General features: G+C 40.7%; 1 protein-coding gene across 1 annotated transcript in view; it reads left to right on the top strand.

Moving 5' to 3' along the window:
- Positions 1-19590, top strand: part of CHD6 (chromodomain helicase DNA binding protein 6) — a 215087-nt gene that overhangs the window by 78388 nt on the left and 117109 nt on the right. Inside the window, 1 exon segment of the mRNA XM_033186434.1 lies at positions 2414-2934. Coding sequence (XP_033042325.1) covers positions 2414-2934 — 521 coding nt within the window.

Here is a 19590-nt window from a genome sequence, read left to right as displayed (position 1 = left end):
TAGACTTTTCAATTGTAATTTTATATATTTTATTACTAGTACCTGCTTTTTCATCAACAACTGCATGACCTTTCCCAAAGTGATTGCATATGCCATCACATTTAACTTTTATTTTTATTTTTAAAAGATAGAGTCTTGCTCTGTTGCCCAGGCTGGAGTGCAGTGGCACAATCATAGCTCATTGTAACTTCAAACTCCTGGGCTCAAGTGATCTTCCTGCCTCAGCCTCATATGTAGCTAGGACTACAGGTGTGCACCACCACTGCTGGCAAATGTTTAAAAATTTTTTTTTTGTTAGAGATAGGGTCTTGCTGTGTTGCTCAGGCTGGGCTCTAACTCCTGACCTCAAGCGGTCCTCCCACCTCAGCCTTACAAAGTGCTAGTATTACAGGTGCGAACCACCATGCCTGGCTGCATTTAACATTTCTAACCAAGTTTCATCATGCTGGTCTCATGGCCTAGCAATCATTGTAGTTCCCTGGGAGGTCATACAATGCTCAATGAAATGAGTGTTAGCTTTGGCCAGATGGATAGTTCAAATCTAAACTCCTGCACTCAGTAGCCGTTGGCCTTGGGCACACTAGTTAACATCACTAACCTTCCATTTCTCTGTGTACAAAACTGGCATCTTTTTATTGACCCTGTGGGATTGTTATACAGATTTAGAGGTCATGAAACATGCCTTGCACAAGCCCTAGTGTACCCATATGGCATGTTTTCAATAAATGTTAGCTGCTGCTCTTGCTATTGCCTAAGGATTGAATACCCCCTTACTGCCACCTGCTTCTAGCTTATTTGGGGACCCCTGTCCTTCAGAAAAGAGACCTGGACGTGAGATATGAGCTGAAAAGACAGGGTCTCACTCTGACCTTCAGAGAGCTGCCTCGGTGGGAGTAGATCTTTTATGTTATCTTTGAAAGCCTAAGAAACCTGTGACTTGTCCTTTTTCAGTCTGTACACCCTTGCATGCTCAGCAAAAACTTGTTCCTTGAGGGCCAGCTGTCCTTGGCACAGAATTCAAGAATCTCCCGAGGACGGCTCTGCACTTCACAGGAGCTGAGCTTCACCTGGATACCTGTCACCTCGTTGCTAGATTTCTTCTTGCCTTTTATTCCATTAAAACAGTTTTTAAAATTGTAGTAAAAAGCATATGATAGAAAATTGACCACCTTAACCATTTTTTTTTGCATTTGATTTTAAATTCCTTTTGTCCACTTAGCTCCTTTCCCAAGCCATCTCAAGTGCTCAATCAGTAATGAGATCATAAACTGAATTATTTTCTTTTTTTTTTTTTTTTTTTTTTTTTTAAAGTAGTGAGTCCTGCCGGAATGACCAGTTCTCTTGTATTTAGGCTTATGAGGCTGGACTGTATTGATATGATAAAGATCTCTTCCCCTCCTCACCCCAAATCTTTCTTTTCTTTCATCTTTTTCTCCTGGGATTCTCATTGTTATGTTTGGGAGCATTGGACTAAGGAAAGAAACTGGAAAAAACAGAAGGGGAAATACGCAGCTGAATGTTACAGTCTCTGTAACTACCAGGGTGGGCCAGGAAGTCTGAGCACAGAATGGATAACCGGCATACTGACGGGAAACCATGCCACCTGGGCAACTGTCTGTGCCCTTTAGCACATGCTGGGCCTCTTGTAAAGAGAACAGGTTCCTCACAAATGGTGCTGTTTCTAAGCCATCATGCAAAGATGATTGTAACTGTCTTCCTAGAAAGCCTGCTTGTCCCTCCCAGGCTCTCCTTAAGTTATTTCTTTGTTCCAGACCAAGGAGAAGGTGCTATTCCTTGAAACTAACACCCGCATTGTTACCGATTATCACCAACCTTAGCTTTGTTATGAAATTGTAAGTATTTTTTTGCAACACCAGACCTGAAAGAATGAGATATAACTTCTATACCCAAAGGGATGTTTTCTTAAAAAGTGGTCACTTTGGGGGGCTGTACTTTTGTTTGTTGGTGCTCAAAAACAGCTTTGCAACTTCCATTTTGGGGATGCCTTCAGCACCTGTGACACATCCTTTCTAATGGCATCTATCACAATAAAACTTCCTCCTATACAGGTAGTTTGGTTTCTGCAAGTGGCCAAAGGTTATTTGGTGCTCAGTCTGGTGGCTAGATTAGATGATCATACAGAACAGCACAATTTTTAGTTAAAATCAAAGGTGTATCTTTGGATGATCCTGATTTAGTATGCTAACAACACGTTGGCACAGCTCCCCAAGTTTAAAGGCCGTGTATGTCCTGTTTGCCACTCTGTCTCCAAGGCCTATCACAATAGGAACTAACAGAGAGTGGGAACTCAGTAAATATTTGTTGAGCAAATCCATGTATTCAAACTGGGTAAGTCTCTTTGTATGAAGTATGCATTGGAAGGGTAATATGCTTGTTTCTCTTTCTTTTACAGTTGTCAAATTTAAAAGTTTTGAATCACTCCCCAATGTCTGATGCCTCTGTCAATTTTGACTACAAATCTCCATCCCCATTTGACTGCAGCACTGATCAAGAAGAGAAAATTGAAGATGTTGCTAGTCACTGTCTGCCCCAGAAGGACCTATATACTGCTGAAGAGGAAGCTGCTACCCTTTTTCCTAGGAAAATGACATCCCATAATGGGATGGAGGACAGTGGAGGAGGAGGTACTGGAGTGAAGAAGAAACGGAAGAAAAAGGAGCCAGGAGACCAAGAGGGTGCAGCAAAGGGAAGCAAGGACAGAGAGCCCAAGCCAAAGAGGAAACGAGAACCGAAAGAGCCAAAGGAACCCAGGAAGGCCAAGGAGCCGAAGAAGGCCAAGGAGCACAAGGAGCCGAAGCAAAAAGATGGGGTAAAGAAGGCACGGAAGCCCCGGGAGGCCTCAGGCACCAAGGAGGCCAAAGAGAAGAGGAGCTGCGCTGACTCTGTAGCCAGGACGAAGTCCAGGAAGGCCAGGTACATTCCTTTCTTCCTTCTCTGAGCACTTGCCTGTGCCAGTGCAGAATGATTTGCCTTTGGCATTGGCCCAAGCCCCTGGGCACAACCTTGCTGCACTCTGTGGGCCTAAGCTTCATATCTCACCTATATAGGATGGGGAGCAGGGATAACCCCTTGGTGCTAATGCAAGGGACTGTCCTTGAAGGTTGCTGTTTTCTCATTGCATTTCTGAAGTCGCGGCATTTCAAAAAAACATTTGTGTTTTTAGGATACTCCCAAGAATTCCCCACCCTCTTCAGACCCCAACCATTCTTTTTGGTCTTAGTACTTAGCATTCTTTAGTTGCTAGCTGGTATCCTGCCAGATGTGTAGATGTGCCCCCTATATCCATGTTTATGTGTTCTTTGTGTCCATATTAGCTTTCAGCCAAAAATGAACCACCTTTCTTACCTCCTAATGAGAGAAAGATAGCCTTAATTAATACTGGCCATGCAGTTTCTTGCCATTCCTTTTGGACAAAAAAGAATTAAAATGTTAACATGCACAGGGTGTAAGGGAAGTGACATCCCAGGTGTGATACAGAGGGCAGTGATTTTTGGAACAGCAGTGGTGTAGAGTGGCAGAGGAGCTGCTGTGAGGAGGATGCACAGTCACGGGAATCAGTCGTGCAGGAAGCCCAAGAGAGCCGTCGGTATGCACAGAGTTCCAGATAGTTGAGGACTGACTAGCTTCCCCTAGGTTCCAAGCTCTGAGTGCAGGACCATTCCTGATCTATTTATCTAGTTCAATGTCTAGCACAATGCCTGATACATTGACAAGTGCTTAGGAAATGCTGAGTAAATGAGACCAGAGCAGACCATAATGACTTACAGCTAGACCAGAGTGCATAGGTACAGAATCACTGTATAGATCCTATCAAGATAGCAAATGCATTCATTGTGCAGGGAACTCAATATCTGTCATCATATACAAATATGATATTTCTCATTTTGTTTCTAAATTCCTTGTGCAGAAGTTTATATTTAGAATTTTGAGGAAACACCAAATATATGACTCCTATCTTAAGGAATTTACATGTCTAAAATCTAAGTGCAGAGGAAAGTTAATTACATTTATCTATGTATCTATTATTTTAGACCAAGAGCACTCATAAAAAACACAGAGACTGATGTGGATACTAACAAAACATAAAGTAATGAGGCTATCACACCTGTGTTGGTCAGGCATGAAGGAGGTAATTTTAAGAATGCATTTTAAGTGGTGTGTGTTGCAACCTGGAGTTTACTGTATGGTTCACTTCTTTTTCAGAAGGACAGTTTGTTGGGACCAGATGGATGGTTTCTTAATCCAAATTAAAAATTTGCCTCATAATATTCACTCCCTTCTGTCTGGCAGAGGATTTCATCGTTCTTCTACCAAAGAAACTTGGGTGGGATCCCAGGAATGTAGATTATAGAAAATGCCTGTAAAATACCTTACAGAAGGTCAAGAGAGAGGTAGACAAAACTCAGGATTCTGCCTAACTAAAACTCTACAGGATTTGTTTCTTAGTGAACCTAGTGAGCATACTCTAATCTCTAGTGTGTGGATGGAGTAGCAGAGTGAGTGACTGTTCGACCTCTGCAAATAGTTTTCATCTCCAGATTACTTTGGAGGAGCTGAGGTGGTACTTTGGGGTAATAGCATATATAAAGAAGGAGGATCGGACATGAGCTAGTGTGGCGACTTTTTATTATTATTATTACAGAGAATAATAAGAAGTAAAGATTGTGTTTGAGAATTTAGGATAATTAGAGGAGGGTTTTATAGCCCTAATAAGGAGTCTTGGTTTGTATCTAGAAGACATTAGAAAGCCATAGGTGTCTGAGCCCACTTAGCCACTGGTTTCTGATTACAATTTTAACAACTCTTCTTTTTTTAAGGAATTCATGTTTACATTGTATGAGGTCTGAAACAAAGTGATGAGTATGCAAACATTGTCATAAATTCCATTTTGGGGGGAATAAGGAGGCATTTAACTAAGTGTTGGATGCCAAATGTATAGGCAAAATCAGGATTCTGACTAGTGAAAATGTACAGGCTTTTGTTATATAAATGTAGCAATACTAACACAACTTGATTTGATCTAATTAGGCTGTATGAAATATAAGTGACTTAGAGAAGTGCTTGGTAGTGTTTTCAAAGGCTGCTAACTTAGAAAACGGCAGAACCTTTTGAGGTTTAGAAGTCCAAGAGACATCCTGTTAGAGGAGGTTGACAGAAATGATCATCTCTTTAAAAATGTGGACAAGTTACATGAGCTTTCTCTCTCTTTATTTTGGAGCTATATTATATCGGTCTGTAACATAATAAAAGTCTTCTGTGTACTCCAGGGTTCTGGACTGGTTGATTGCTTCTCTTTTATATCTTTATAAAATTGTTTTGGTTCCTTTAATTAGTGATCCTACTGGTAGGCAGAAGCAGTTTTAGATATTAAGCATGTTAATTGATTTAAAAATACATATATGTATTCACACACGTACATATATATATGCATATGTTAGTAATTAAGCCTTAGTTTTTTGTTCTCTTTGATTTACTCTTGCAGATTGGCTCAAGTACATGTTTTGATTTAAGCAGATATCGATTAGACCCTGGATAATACTTGATGGTTATAAATGATTCACTTAATGCTTGGATTACTGTAGGAGCTCCACAACTGATTTACGGGCTTCTGGCCTTTTCCTCCTTCAGTCCATCTTGCCAGCTGCCACCTGGCTAGTCTTTCTGAAGCACTGCTGTTGGCCCCTTTATTTATGTTGGCAACAGTGGTGGTGGTGGTGGTGGTGGTAAATCAAATCGCCTTTTCTCCCTTTTCAATTCTAAATCAGTTGATAAATAGTCAATAGAAATGGGCATTCATTTATCAGCTCTGTTATTGGTAAACTGGATTGAAGAACATTGATTAGCTTGTGGCCACCATCGGACTTGTTGTTCCTCCCTCGGTTGAGTTTATCTGCCAGCGCTGCAGGCACTCGGAAGCAGAGGTGGCGGTCCTAGGCCTTGTGTGCTCCGTTCCTTCTTCCAGTCTTGCTATTTGGGTATTTCTCCAATCGGGGAAGTAAGCTAAATTTGAAGAAAGGTGGAAAATATATTTACAGTATTTTTCAGTCCTTGGGAATAAAATATGCTTTTCCTCATGAAAACATGGAGACAGGGAAATGGGATTCCCTCAGCAATTTATAACCGCTTAGAATCTTCTGATTGTTCCTGTTGCCCCCTGATTGCTCCTGTTGCCTCCAGGACAAAATCCAGACTCCTTCCTCTGTTATTCAGACCCTCTGGGGTCTGACGTCTCCCTCCCTTTCCATCTCTGGCAGTGTACCTCGCCAACTCAATTAATCTCATTAGCTCTTAAAAGGTCCTTGACCCACTTCTCCTTTGGATTGCTCTGGGTATTTCCCCAGCTCTTATCCTCTCGGTATCCCAAGTCCTTTCCATTCTTCGGGTCTGAGTGCAAGTCTAAGTTCAGATATGTATCAGAGTTCTGCTATATATCAGTACAGATATATATATATATATATCAGAGTTTCCCCAAACCAGCGTACCCGTGTGTCCCCTCTGAACTTCCATAGCATTTGGAGCCTCACTTTTCATTGTAAATCGTAACCGTAGACCTCGGAAGGCTAAAAGATACTTAGTTCAGCCCTGTTGTAGGGCCGCAGCCAGGGAAACGGAGACCCACAGAGAAATGACTTGTCTAAGGTCATTCACAGATATGTGTTATAAACTCAGGCCTGATTCCCAGTTTTGTATGTTTGCCTCTAAAACAGGCTACTTTCCCCATCATTAATTACGGTTTTCAGGTATGTGTGACTTGTTTTCCTCAATGAAAGTTAAATGTCTGAGGTCAGGATCAACTTGCCTTGTGCCTTTTTATGTTCCTGGGGCTGGTCACTAGAGAGGTTTGTCAGGTTCACACATGATATATATCTCTCTATATTATATATTTCTCTATATATAGAGAGATATATAGATAGATAGATCTATATATATCTATATATCTCTCTATATATAGATATAAATATATTCCAAGAATTAATGGATAGAGCTCTTCTCCTTGAAATTAAGACCTGTGTAAGGTATCTTATAACTCCCATTGTTATATAACAGTAGGTAATATATCCATTTTATAATTGAATGAAAGTTCAAAAAGTTAAGTAACTTGTCTAAGGCACAAAACTAGTGAGCACCATCCTTGGGATTTGACTCCACGTTCACCTGATTGTAAAACTGACTTTTCTCCCCTTAGCTGTGTGTCTTTATGTTTTGCTAAGGAAGATCAGAAATGGACGTGGGGAGATTTCAGTATCAGAGGAATTGGTTTTTATTTGTAGGAAATAGTCCCTCTTCTATAGAATTTCATTTTGCATACTTCATGGTATCCTTTCAAGGACTAATGTCTTCAACTTTTTCCTTTGCTGTTTATGTTTGCATTTGAGAGGCAACAAACAGATTATTGAACATGTCTGTTCTAAACAGGTGATAGGTAGAGTCTAGCAAATTTTCCTTTTCAAGGATGATATTAATAGTGATCAGTATTCATTTATTGCTTGAGAGATAAAAGCCTAAAATTCTTAAATAGGAGAAGTTTCAATTGAAACTAGTGTCTCTTCCCTCCAAATTATTATTATTAGTAGTAGTAGTATTATTATTATTATTAGAGATGAGGTCTTCCAAATAGCTGGGATTACGGATATATATCACTAAACCTGGCTTCTCTAAATTATTTTTGAGTATGAGTTTAGTTCATTCCTTTATTGTGTAAAACTTAAGCAACAAAGAAAGCTCCTTCAGGAAGCCAAGTTAGGCTCTGTCATTTTCCTGACTCTGAAATTAAAATTTCATTTGGTATAGCTTATATGCTTATACTGTTTTTAAAGTTATAGTGCTTTATTCCAGAGAGGATTGGAGCCACTTGCCTAAGAAGACATACACAGATGTACATGTGTGTGTGTATACATACAAACATATACACATACCTATGCATACATACCTGTACATGGCCAGTATAGCTGGAGGAGGGGATCAGAGAGGCAGGGGTCAGATCATGTAGGGTCATGAAATGTTAATAAGGGCTTTGGGAATATATTGTTCCCAAAATTGTTCATTATATTGAATATAATGTTTCAGTCTTAGAAAAGCAACATGACAGTTTCTCAGAGAAGCTAAGTTTTTACCATTTGAGAAAGAAATTTCATATTAGGGAACTGTTGTAGTTCATTTTATGTTGCTATAACAGAATACACAGACTGGATAATGTATAGTGAGCAGAAATTTATTTGGCTCACTATTCTGGAGACTGGGAAGTCCAACACTATGGTGCTGGAATCTGGGGAGGACCTGTGTGCTGCTCCTTATCCTGTGGCCAAAGGCAGAGGAGCAAAAGAGGATGAAATGTTACTCTAAAGAGAACGAGAGAGGGCTACTCTTGAGATAATCCACTCCTGTGATAACAGTATTCATCCATTCATGAGGCCAGAGCCACCTGACCTGATCTCCTCTTATTACACCCCAACTCCCGACACCACTGCATTGGAGATGGGGTTTCCAACACAGGAATTTGGGGGGACAAATTCAGATTATAGCAAGAACTGTTATGCAGTGGATTCTGTGCTCAACAACAGTTTTTGCATCTAATGCTTCTAAATGCCTGTGAATTTCATTTTTGGGGGGGCACGGAATCTTGCTGTCTTGCCCAGGCTGGAGTGTAGTGGCACGATCTCGGCTCACTGCAATCTCTGCCTCCAGGTTCAAGTGATTCTCCTGCTTCAGCCTCCTGAGTAGCTGGGATTGCAGGTGTGTACCACCACACCCAGCTTATTTTTTGTATTTTTAGTAGAGATGGGAGTTTGCTATGTTGGCTAGGCTGGTCTCGAACTCCTGTCATCAAGTGATTTGCTTGCCTGGCCTCTTAAGGTGCTGGGATTACAGGCATGAGCCATGGTGCCCAGACTGAGTGTTGCTTTTAAAAGCTAGGGTCTTGAGTTTTGGTGTTCATGTTGTCGGTGAGGGCAGAGTATAAGTTTTGGGATTTCCACACATACCAGAATGGTTCATATTCTTTCTTGCAAGTCAAGAAATTAGTGTGCTGGCCCAAGTGGAGGTCTATCTACCTGGGTCTCTGGTCCTCAGACTTTGCTGTGCCTAGGGAACTACCTGAAGAGCTTGTTAGAAAAGTGGATTCCCCAGAGAGAATGATTTATTAGGTCTGGGGTGGAACCCAGGAATCTGCAGTTCAGAATTCTCCCAGGTAATTAGAGTGTGGCTGAGTCTCAGATTATCCTTTGAGAAACATGTTTCCCAGGTGAAAGATCACAGGAAAATGGAGCCTGTGTAAGTTTTTATATGTAACATCTGCTAGGAATGGAAAAGCAAAAAGAGGAAAAGAAGTGGTTGGTGTGATCAGCCCCATTTTCAGTTTTTCATCCCCATTTGTTTGGTTTGTCAACCCAAAGCAGATTTTTCTCCCAAATCCAGCATTTTACCTTTTTTTGCTTTCATCTGTGATGACTGCTTCTGGGAAGTGTTCAACCCCAGGCCTTCTGATTATATAACCATCTGAGCTGCGTGGTTGCCGCTGAGTCAGCTGATAACTGTGTGGTGCAGGAAGAGTAGTAAAGCAGCTAGCTTTCCTCCTCACAGGCGCTGGTGGCTCTTTCTCGTTTATTTGAAGGTCAATCAGCTATCTCTGTTTAGAGAGATCTTTATTGAGGCTCATTTCAGGTTCAAGAGATTACATTAATGGGGTTCTTTCTGTTGGGAGACCTGTTTTTACATTGTGACCATTTATTAGAATAAAGAAGACATAAAGGTGTGTATGAGCCCTCAGTAGAGACCCTGAGCTTAGAACCCATTGGACTTTGTGTTAACCAGGGAAGAAATCTAAGTGGTAATGTCAGAGACCCACCTTGGAAGCTTTGTACTGAGTCTTTCTGTTTTTTTGTTTGTTTGTTTGTTTTTGGTTTTGTTTTTTTTTTAGAGCATCAGAAGTGCTTACTTTGTGGCCTGGTGCATAGTAGACCTATACCAAATCTATAAGGGAGCAGTTGCTAAATAATAATGCTTGATAAATGCCTACTCATTTATCCAGCATATTTTTAGTGCCTCTTCTGTGTCTTGCTTTGTTTATGAGTTGTTTTTTTTTTTTTTTATAGGGAATGCAATAGTGAAGGAAGCAAGGTGTCAGAAGTATCTGTGAGCCCAGTCATTGAGGTACCTTTATGAGTTTGAGGTACTTTTCACAAGAAGCAACCTTGACAAGTGTTCAAGAAACAAGCAGAAATATAAACAAATGAAAAACCTGCTATAACTGCTTACAGAGTAGCTGAAAGGATTTAGAAGATAAAGAGTATGTCATTTCTGGTCTGAGGAGTCCCTTGGAAGAGACGAGTATTGAGCCAGTTGTTAAAGAAATTTATAGATGAGAAAAGACTTAAAGCAAAAGGACCAAAAGACACTTAAACAAATGTTCTTTTTAGGGGCTTCCAGATTTTAAGATGGTACATGCAACCTGCTTTCATTTTCACTTCTCCAAATCTTACTGAAATGATAGGAAGAACAGAGGGGAGGAAATTTTTCAAAGATGAGAGCTATTACTGAATTTCTGGACAAAGAAGTCCACTGGTATCATACTGGTGGATAAATGGTATGGAGGGAGTCCCAGCTTAGAGCTCATGCAGGCACTATGTTTGCAGCAGAGATAGAAGTGCTCTCTCCTTGCAATGGAGCAGGCAGCTCTGGAGGAGCGATTGGAGGCAGGCCAGAAGTGGAGGTGGCTGATTAAGGGACTGTCTGCAGAGCGGTTGTGTGGTTTGTCAGCTCTAGGATGAACTCAGGCAATTACTCTACGGATATTAGGCAGTTTGCCCTGGGGAAGGGGCTAGGGCTCCATATAAGGAATGACACCCACAAGAAAGGGGCACAGAGCACTAACTTCTCTGCCCTTCCCTGCCCATACCCTAAAAAGTGGAGGGAGGGACAGCCACTTGACAAGTCTTGCCATGTGTGCAGAGTTCTAGGCCAGGCTTCATATTCAGGGGCGAGGCTTATAGAGGAAGCAGTTTACTCGGAAGCAGAGGAGAGCCTCACCAGGCACCTGTAGTACCAACCTAGTTGATTTTCAATAGGAACAGTCTACTGAAGAGCACAAGACCATAGAGGAAAACGAGCAGCATAAAGCAGGAAAAGGAAGAATGAAAGAACAACTGTCATAAGAAGAAACAATTCAAGGAAAAGAATGAACATACTTTAAATTAGCTCTTCAAAGTGAGAATATTTTGTCTGCAACACAAGAATGGGTCATGACAGGGGAGCAATCAGAAAAACAAAGAATTAATGAAAATTTAAAATGTGGTTGCCTCCACTAAAAGAGTTCAAAGAAAATACTGAGTAGGGACAGAATCGGGGAGGTAAAAAAGATCTGAATTCATCAACTTTCCTATCAGGGTGTCAGTAGCCATTGCTTAATGTTGATAAATAATGAACTAGAAGCATGAACGCATCAGAGAGGCATCAGTCAAAAGCGATCCTTCTGGGGATTTGGTGCACTAAGGATGGGTTATACTTTTTATTTGAAACTCTTCTATACTTTCTGAATTTTTATTTTCAATTGCTTTTATTACTTTTAATAGAATTACTTGGTAAAACTGCTTTTTCATCTTAAGAGGAAGTAATCTTTTTGTTTCCATTTTACTAGGATATTACCCTCTGTAATCTCTGTTTTGAAGGTGTTGATACGGTTAAAGGGACTGACAGGGCAGATTTAGTTCACAGTTTATCTACAGCAGATTATATCTGTACCAAAATAATTAGGGTTTTTTTGTATTTTTTCTTTTAACTAGTATCTTTAAAAAATCGATAGCAACTCAGTTCTCTATGTAGGCTCAATTAATACGGGCATTATGGAAAAGCTGAATCAAGTGTGCAAATGAGCTTTTTCAAGGTGATAGCCATGTTTTCAGTATTGTACTCCTGGGAAGAGGATCAAAGCCTATAGGAAGGTCAGTGCTGGAAGCTTCTCTGAAGCGTTGTTGCTGGAGTGGAGTAGTGGTTCCTGGACTGGACTCCTGAGTCTCTACTTGTCTTTGGAGGTAGTTATTGGGATCATGAGCTATTTTCAGTGGCTGTAGTAGTAACTCATTCTTGCTGTAAGGCTCTGATGGATATTTAATAAGGTTTTAATTTTAAAATGAGAAGATGAATCATTTTGAATTAATGCATCTTAGTAGATAAGAGCTTTCAATACCTGGAATCCACGGGGACAGAGCCATAAAAGATTCATAGGAGTACAGTGTCATGACATGTACCCAGATCTTTTCCTCGTACTCAGATTCAGCACTCACTTCCTAACTCTGAGTTCTAGCAAAGAAACCTGGAGGTTAGAAACTGGAGATATGGTCGCAGAGAAAGTTTGAGAAATCCTGTCTACCTAGTGCTTTCATATTTATAATGAAATTTTCTATTTGGAAAGCAAAAAAAAAAAAAAATTTTTTTTCTAGGACAAACTACAGAAAGTAAAGATGCGCACAGTCTTCTTGGCTGATGAAGCCACGTGGAAGACAGGATAAAAGCTTTGATGGTTATAACTAATAGTTGTCCTGCATGTATGAAATAATTGATTGGGAGTTTCTTGCATGTCATAAATGCGTAGTAGGTACTTTCTTTAAAGTGGAGATATGTTTGATTGTAAAATCAAGTTTGAATAAAAAAACAGTTACTTTGACTCTCAAAAATGTTATTTCTTCCTTTTTTTCCTTGCAAGTTAGTCTAATGCTGAACGCTATTAATAAAAAAGAGGATTATAGAAATAAGATTACTTTGATTCAAGCCCCTGTGCCATTAATTGGTGGGAGTATTAGGCGTTTGTATTATTCAGAACTCTCTTGGTTACAAGTAACATAAACCCAGTCAAATTAGCTTAAGTTAGAAAAAAATGATAATGAGGTTCAGTGGCTTAAGGAATCAGAACCATTAGGTTTAGTTGAGACCAAAGCTGTTTGTCTCCAGTGACCCCCTGAGCCTGTCTGGGTGCCACTCCATCCTTTGCAAATGCATTCCTCTCAAGGCTGGAATCATGGCTGCCCGTAGCTGTGAGCTTACAGCTTAACAACTTCATGACGTAGGAAGAAAGATTCATTTTCCTACCCACTCCTGCCTCTCTCTCTCTCTCTATCTATCTCTCTCTCTCTCTCTCTCTATATATATATATATTATATATATTTTTTTTTTTTTTTTTTTTTTTTTTTTTAAAGGAAGGACTCCCAGATTAGTCTGGCTAGGTCATGTGTCCATCCTGGACCAATCACCATGGTAAAAGGAACGGGGTATCATAGCCCACTCTGACCTTCTGCCAGAGCTCTTTTATAGTCTAGGAATCAGTATTGGTTGTCAGGAAAAAAGATGCCAAACGCAGTGTCCACTTCTGCAGTGGAATAGATGTATGTCAAGATAAATTATTTTTTAAAGTATGTGTGTGTGTGTGTGTATATATATACATATACACACACACACACACATACACTTATATATAAACTTATTTTAATATTTATGGCCGGACGCGGTGGCTCAAGCCTGTAATCCCAGCACTTTGGGAGGCCGAGACGGGCGGATCACGAGGTCAGGAGATCGAGACCATCCTGGCTAACACGGTGAAACCCCGTCTCTACTGAAAAATACAAAAAACTAGCTGGGCGAGGTGGTGGGCACCTGTAGTCCCAGCTACTCAGGAGGCTGAGGCCGGAGAATGGTGTAAACCCGGGAGGCAGAGCTTGCAGTGAGCTGAGATCCGGCCACTGCACTCCAGCTTGGGTGGCAGAGCGAGACTCCGTCTCAAAAAAATAATAATAATAATAAATAAATATTTATGTGTGTGTGCGTGCACGCGCGTGTGCACACACGTTTCCTGAACCAGTTGCAAACAAGTTACATATGTCTGGCCTTTTTGTCCCAAATACATCGGTGTATCTTTCCTAAGAGTAAGTCATTCTTCTATAACCATTGTCTAGTTAGTTATTCTTTTTGTTCCCTTATAACTACTAAGTAATCTGCAGGGAGACACTTTAAGATCATGCAAATATCCTGCTTCTCTTCACATCATTCTCCCTAGATTTAGCATCCCTTGATGATTCTGCACCATGCCCATCTTTTCTACATTAGTTACAAAGTGGGTTTTTTTGTTTGTCATTTTGGTTTTTTTTGAGACAGGGCCTTGCTCTGTCACCCAGGCTGGTGTGCAGTGGCACCATCATGACTCACTACAGCCTCGACCTTCTGGGCTCGATCAGTCCTCCCATCTCAGCCTCCCAGGTACCTGGCATGCATCATCATGCCTGGCTGATTTTTTTTTTTTCCAATTTTTTTGTAGAGATAGGGTTTCTTTTTTTTTTTTTTTTTTTTTTGTTGTTGAGATGGAGTCTCGCTCTGTCGTCCAAGCTGGAGTGCAGTGGCCGGATCTCAGCTCACTGCAAGCTCTGCCTCCCGGGTTTACACCATTCTCTGGCCTCAGCCTCCTGAGTAGCTAGGACTACAGGTGCCCACCACCTCGCCTGGCTAGTTTTTTTGTATTTTTGTAGTAGAGACGGGGTTTCACCGTGTTAGCCAGGATGGTCTCGATCTCCTGACCTCGTGATCCGCCCGTCTTGGCCTCCCAAAGTGCTGGGATTACAGGCTTGAGCCACCGCGCCCGGCCGAGATGGGGTTTCAATATGTTGCCAGTCTGGTTTTGAACTCCTGGCCTCAAGCCATCCTCCCACCCCAGCCTACCAAAGTGCTGATATTTCAGGCATGAGCCACTGCACCCAGCCTCAAAATGATTTTCTAACTGTACCACTTCCTTTACAGTTACCATTTGTGTTTTGTAGTGAACAAGAGCTCCCCTTTATCCCTTATTCATTATTTATGTATGTCTCATTGGTATAGATTCCTATTGTTTTCAATGACTTATAATTCTTTACTGTCCTCAATTACTTTGGTGTTCAGATGGTCTCAGTTTTGGGCAACAAAAGCTCTTCAAGCTGACTTATTTCTCATTTTGACTTGCCATATTTGTTTTTCTAAACACTCTCTTACTTTCTGTCATAGCAGGATGTTTCGGGCTCATCCTCTGTCTTCCCTGCTTTAGCCTTGGAATCAGCCATTTCTGTGAGGAGCTTCAGTATTAAACACCAAGATCTGAGTGTTAAGTGTACACATTGCTGATGGGGCATCTTTGCTCTTAGGCCCTTTCTGTTGTCAAAACTAGGGGGAAAATACATACAAACATGCACATATGAATATATGTACACATGTATATACATACATATATCTACACACGTATATATACATACATGCACATATACATGCATGTGTTCATACATGTTATAGAACTCATGAGTTCAAATGATGATGCCTGCAGTTGAGATTCATCTCACAGTATCTCCCTTGCCTTATAGCATTTCGTATTTGCCAGTTCCCAACATCAACACATTTACTCGTTTGCTTAGTCCTGTACCACATCTGAAGTAGTTTCAGAGTGACTTCACCATGGTAGTTTTTTTCTTAACTACCAAGAAAAAAAAGTTCAGAATTGGTTTGCTCTTCTTTCCCCTTCCCCCAGAAGTTGAGAGTATGTAGTCAAATGCTGTGTTCGTCAGTTAATGGAAGCGGTTTTATTCTTTATGAGGTGCAGTTATATTACTTGTTTTAAACATACATGGATTCACTTGTTTCAGCTTGTTTTCATCTTTAGTTTTTTGTGTTTTAATATGTAGAACTTTAACAGATTTCCTAAAGTCAGATCTGTGTACAAAGGTATACTCAGAGAAGTGTCACTCCCTCCTGTATCCCTGCTACCCTGTTCTCTCCCCTACCCCTTGTAGATAGATAGGCATTGTGGGTTTTTTTGTTTATCCTTCCTGTGTTTCTTTTTGTATTAATAGATAGATGTGTACAGTTTTTTAAATTTCCCTTTATTCTTACACAAAAGGTAGCATATTATACTCTTTTAACACTGCTTTTTTCACTTGATATATCTTTAGAAATCATTCCCTATCAGTTTGTAGAATTACTTCTTGTTTTTATAGCTGTCTAGTATTACATTGTATATGTCCTAATTTATTCAGTCATTTATGTTTAGATAGGTAGTTTTCATTATTTTATAATTACCAAAAAATGTTGTAATAAATAACCTCTTGAATATGTATTTTTATATCATGTGATATATCTTTAGATTACATTCCAGTAAGTAGATTGCTGAGTCAAAGGTTATTTGCATATGTAGTTTTGTTAGATCCTATTTATCCTCTTTTTTTTTTTGAGACAAGGTCTCACTCTGACACCCAGGCTGGAGTGCAGTGGCATGATGTCTGTTCACTGCAACCTCTGCCTTTCAGGCTCAAACGATTCTCCCACCTCAATCTCCCAAGTAGCTGGAACCACAGGCCAATGCCACCATGCCTGGCTAATTTTTGTATTTTTTTGTAGAGACAGGGTTTCACCATATTACCCAGGCTGGTCTCGAACTCCTGAGCTCAAGCGATCTGCCTGCCTGGGCCTCCCAAAGTGCTGGGATTACAGTCATGAGCCACCACACCTGGCCTATCCATTATTTTTGAAGAACCTGGAACTTCAAGGAGCAAAACAAACATTCATGGGCCAAATCATCTATAGGTATAGCAGTTTAGAGATTAAAATGTCCTCAACTGATAAAACTCTCAAGCATAAGGTTTTTAAAACTTTTTCCAAAGAGCAGAAAGATGCACCTTATCTAGTCTTCCTAGAGGATGAATTCAGATGATATTTTTCTTAATATCGTATTTGAAGATCCCATTTGTAAGCTTACAAGGAATCTTTTCTTCCTGATACTTGCCTTTATCAGAAGAGTTCCAGGAAGAATTTTTGGAACTTAAAATGGCTTCTCTTGCCAAAGGTAACCTCCAAAAAATCACTTTGAAGCTTTCCCGAGTAGAGTATCTTCTTATTTACCTGCAAATAAGGGAGCAGGTTTCAGCCAGTATTTTCCTATTTTACTGACAAATATTTGAGAAAGTATTCCCAGGCTACCTGAACCCCAGCTTATGGCTGGGAAAATCTAGTAGCGCCTCAGGCTTGACTTGGAAAGTGCCTCACCATGACTCCTCCTTCCTTTCAACATTCAATGTGTTGCTCAAAATGCACACAAGTCTCCTAGTAAAAGTGTCATATTTTGAGAAAGTTCTATTCATTAGTTATGATTTGGACTTGGTTTAACTGGTGTATGATGTTCCACAGTGAAGCACAATTCTAGCATGTGGGCACGCGTGCGCGCACACACACATAATAAATATTTAGAATGAAGATTAAGCATATACAGACAAAGTGTTCTAATATAATGAAGTTACATTTAGTAAGTAGATTAAATTGATTTCAAATGCTGGAAAGAAAGATTTAAGATTTTACAGAAGATTCAAAGGCCACTGAGCATGTGACTATTAGGGTGACTTGGCATATTGTAAGCTTTCTTTAAATTTGTGTCAAAGAATTAAGCCTTTTTCTAAGAGAGCTGTAAAAAACTATCAACATCTATGGATTTGTGAATTTTCTATATTTGGGTCATTGGAATGTTGCTGATTTTTTAAGCCATTATTTTGAGATTCAAATAACATTAAAGGATATTTGAAGTTTTTACATTTACTAAAAGGGAGACTGGGATTTTAGAAAAAAAGAGGCAAAATTCACGATTTGGTGTGAAAAAGTAACACCCTGTGACTCAGCTGACCTGAGCATAAGCCTCTGCCCTGCTGCTGACTTTGGGACATTTGCTGCTTTTAAATCTCAGTTTTCCTCATCTGGAATATGGGGATTATTTGTCCTGGCTCCCTCATGGGATTGGGATGAGACATGGAATTCACAGGTATTTTGTAGAATGTAATTTACTATGCAGTTTTCTTAATGAGGAGCCACATAATTACTTCACGAGATAAAGACTCGTGAAAATTTAGCATCTTTTAAAACTGTTTTAGCTGAGTCTCCTCTTCTGAACTGGTAAGAAATGGAAGAACTTGTGCTTTTTCCCCTGCTTAAGAGTACAAGTCCCTTGTTAAAAATCTTTAATCCTCGAAAATGGCACGACCCCTTGAGTTTCAGTTCGTTAGGTTGGATCAAAATAGTTTTTTCGTTTGTTTGTTTGTTTGTTTTAACTTTTAAGTTCAGGGGTACAAGTGCAGTTTGTTACATAAGTAAACTTATGTCATGGTGGTTGGTTGTATAGATTATTTCATCCCCCAGGTATGAAGCCTAGTATCCATTAGTTATTTTTCCTAATCCTCTACCTCCTCCCATCCTCCACCCTCCAAAAGGCCCTAGTGTGTGTCATTCCCCTCTGTGTGTCCATGTGTTCTCGTCATTTAGCTCCTACTTGTGAGAACATGCAGTATTTGTTTTTCTGTCCCTGTGTTTGTTTGCAAATAGCTTTCATCATGAACTTTCCTGGTAGGTAGGCAAGCCAGTCTCCAGCCTGGGGAATAAAAGCTGGGCAGAGTTTGTGCTGACCTGGTTGGGGGCATGTGAAGGGTGAAGGGTATTCACGAGGGAAGCAGACAGATTTAGCTATCAGCACTGGCTGGTTTGTGTCCTTGATCACCCCTCTGAACAAGGTCATGCAGTTTCCTTCTCTTCCCCATGCTTTCTACTAAATCTCCTAATGGGAAGTACCAGTGTTGGCTCTTTCCTTGTCACCCACATTCTGTCACTTGCCAAGACTTCCTGGTTCTACTCCTGCTGGGCCTTTCAAAGCATTTCCACCCTTGAAAGGCTTCATTCCTTCTTTCCTGGACCTGCTTTCATGGCCCTTTTCACACAGAATGAAGTCTAAACTTTCTGGCCTGGTGCACCCTTGATTTTTCCTTTGAGCTCCATCACATGGTGCTTCTGCTCACTTGCCCTGTTATCCAGACACACAACCAACTATCTACTAAATGTATCCAAAACACTGTTCTATTCCCCCAAGAATGCTATGATAATCACAGATGAGCACAGATTCCACTTGGGCTCAAATCTTGTCTCTGCCATTTACTAACCCTGTTGCCCTGGAAATCTAACTTAACCTCACCATGCCTCAGATTCCTCATGATAAAATGAGAATAAGAATACCATCTGCTGGCCAGGTGCGGTGGCTCACACCTGTAATCCCAGCACTTTGGGAGGCCGACACGGGCGGATCACGAGGTCAGGAGATCGAGACCATCCTGACTAACACAGTGAAACCCTGTCTCTACTAAAAATACAAAAATTAGCTGGGCGCGGTGGCGGGCGTCTGTAGTCCCAGCTACAAGGGAGGCTGAGGCAGGAGAATGGATCGAACCCAGGAGGCGGAGCTTGCAGTGAGTGGAGATCGCGCCACTGCACTCCAGCCTGGGCGACAGAGCGAGACTCCTTCTCAAAAAAAAAAAAAAATACCCCCCAAAAAAAGCCAGGCGTGGTGACGGATGCCTGTAATCCCAGCTACTGGTGAAGCTGAGGCAAGAGAATTAAACATGGAAGGTAGAGGTTGCAGTGAGCAGAGATCGCACCACCGAACCCCATCCTGGGTGACAGCGCGAGACTCCGTCTTTAAAAAAAAAAAAGAAGAATACCATCTGCCTTACAGGGCTGTTGTGAAGATCAAAGGCAATGTAAACA

The sequence above is a fragment of the Trachypithecus francoisi genome, unplaced genomic scaffold, assembly GCF_009764315.1.
Source record: "Trachypithecus francoisi isolate TF-2019V2 unplaced genomic scaffold, Tfra_2.0 Lachesis_group21, whole genome shotgun sequence".
Taxonomy (NCBI): domain Eukaryota; kingdom Metazoa; phylum Chordata; class Mammalia; order Primates; family Cercopithecidae; genus Trachypithecus; species Trachypithecus francoisi.
Note: the sequence above shows the minus strand (reverse complement) of the source record. Positions and strands in the feature narration are given on the sequence as shown.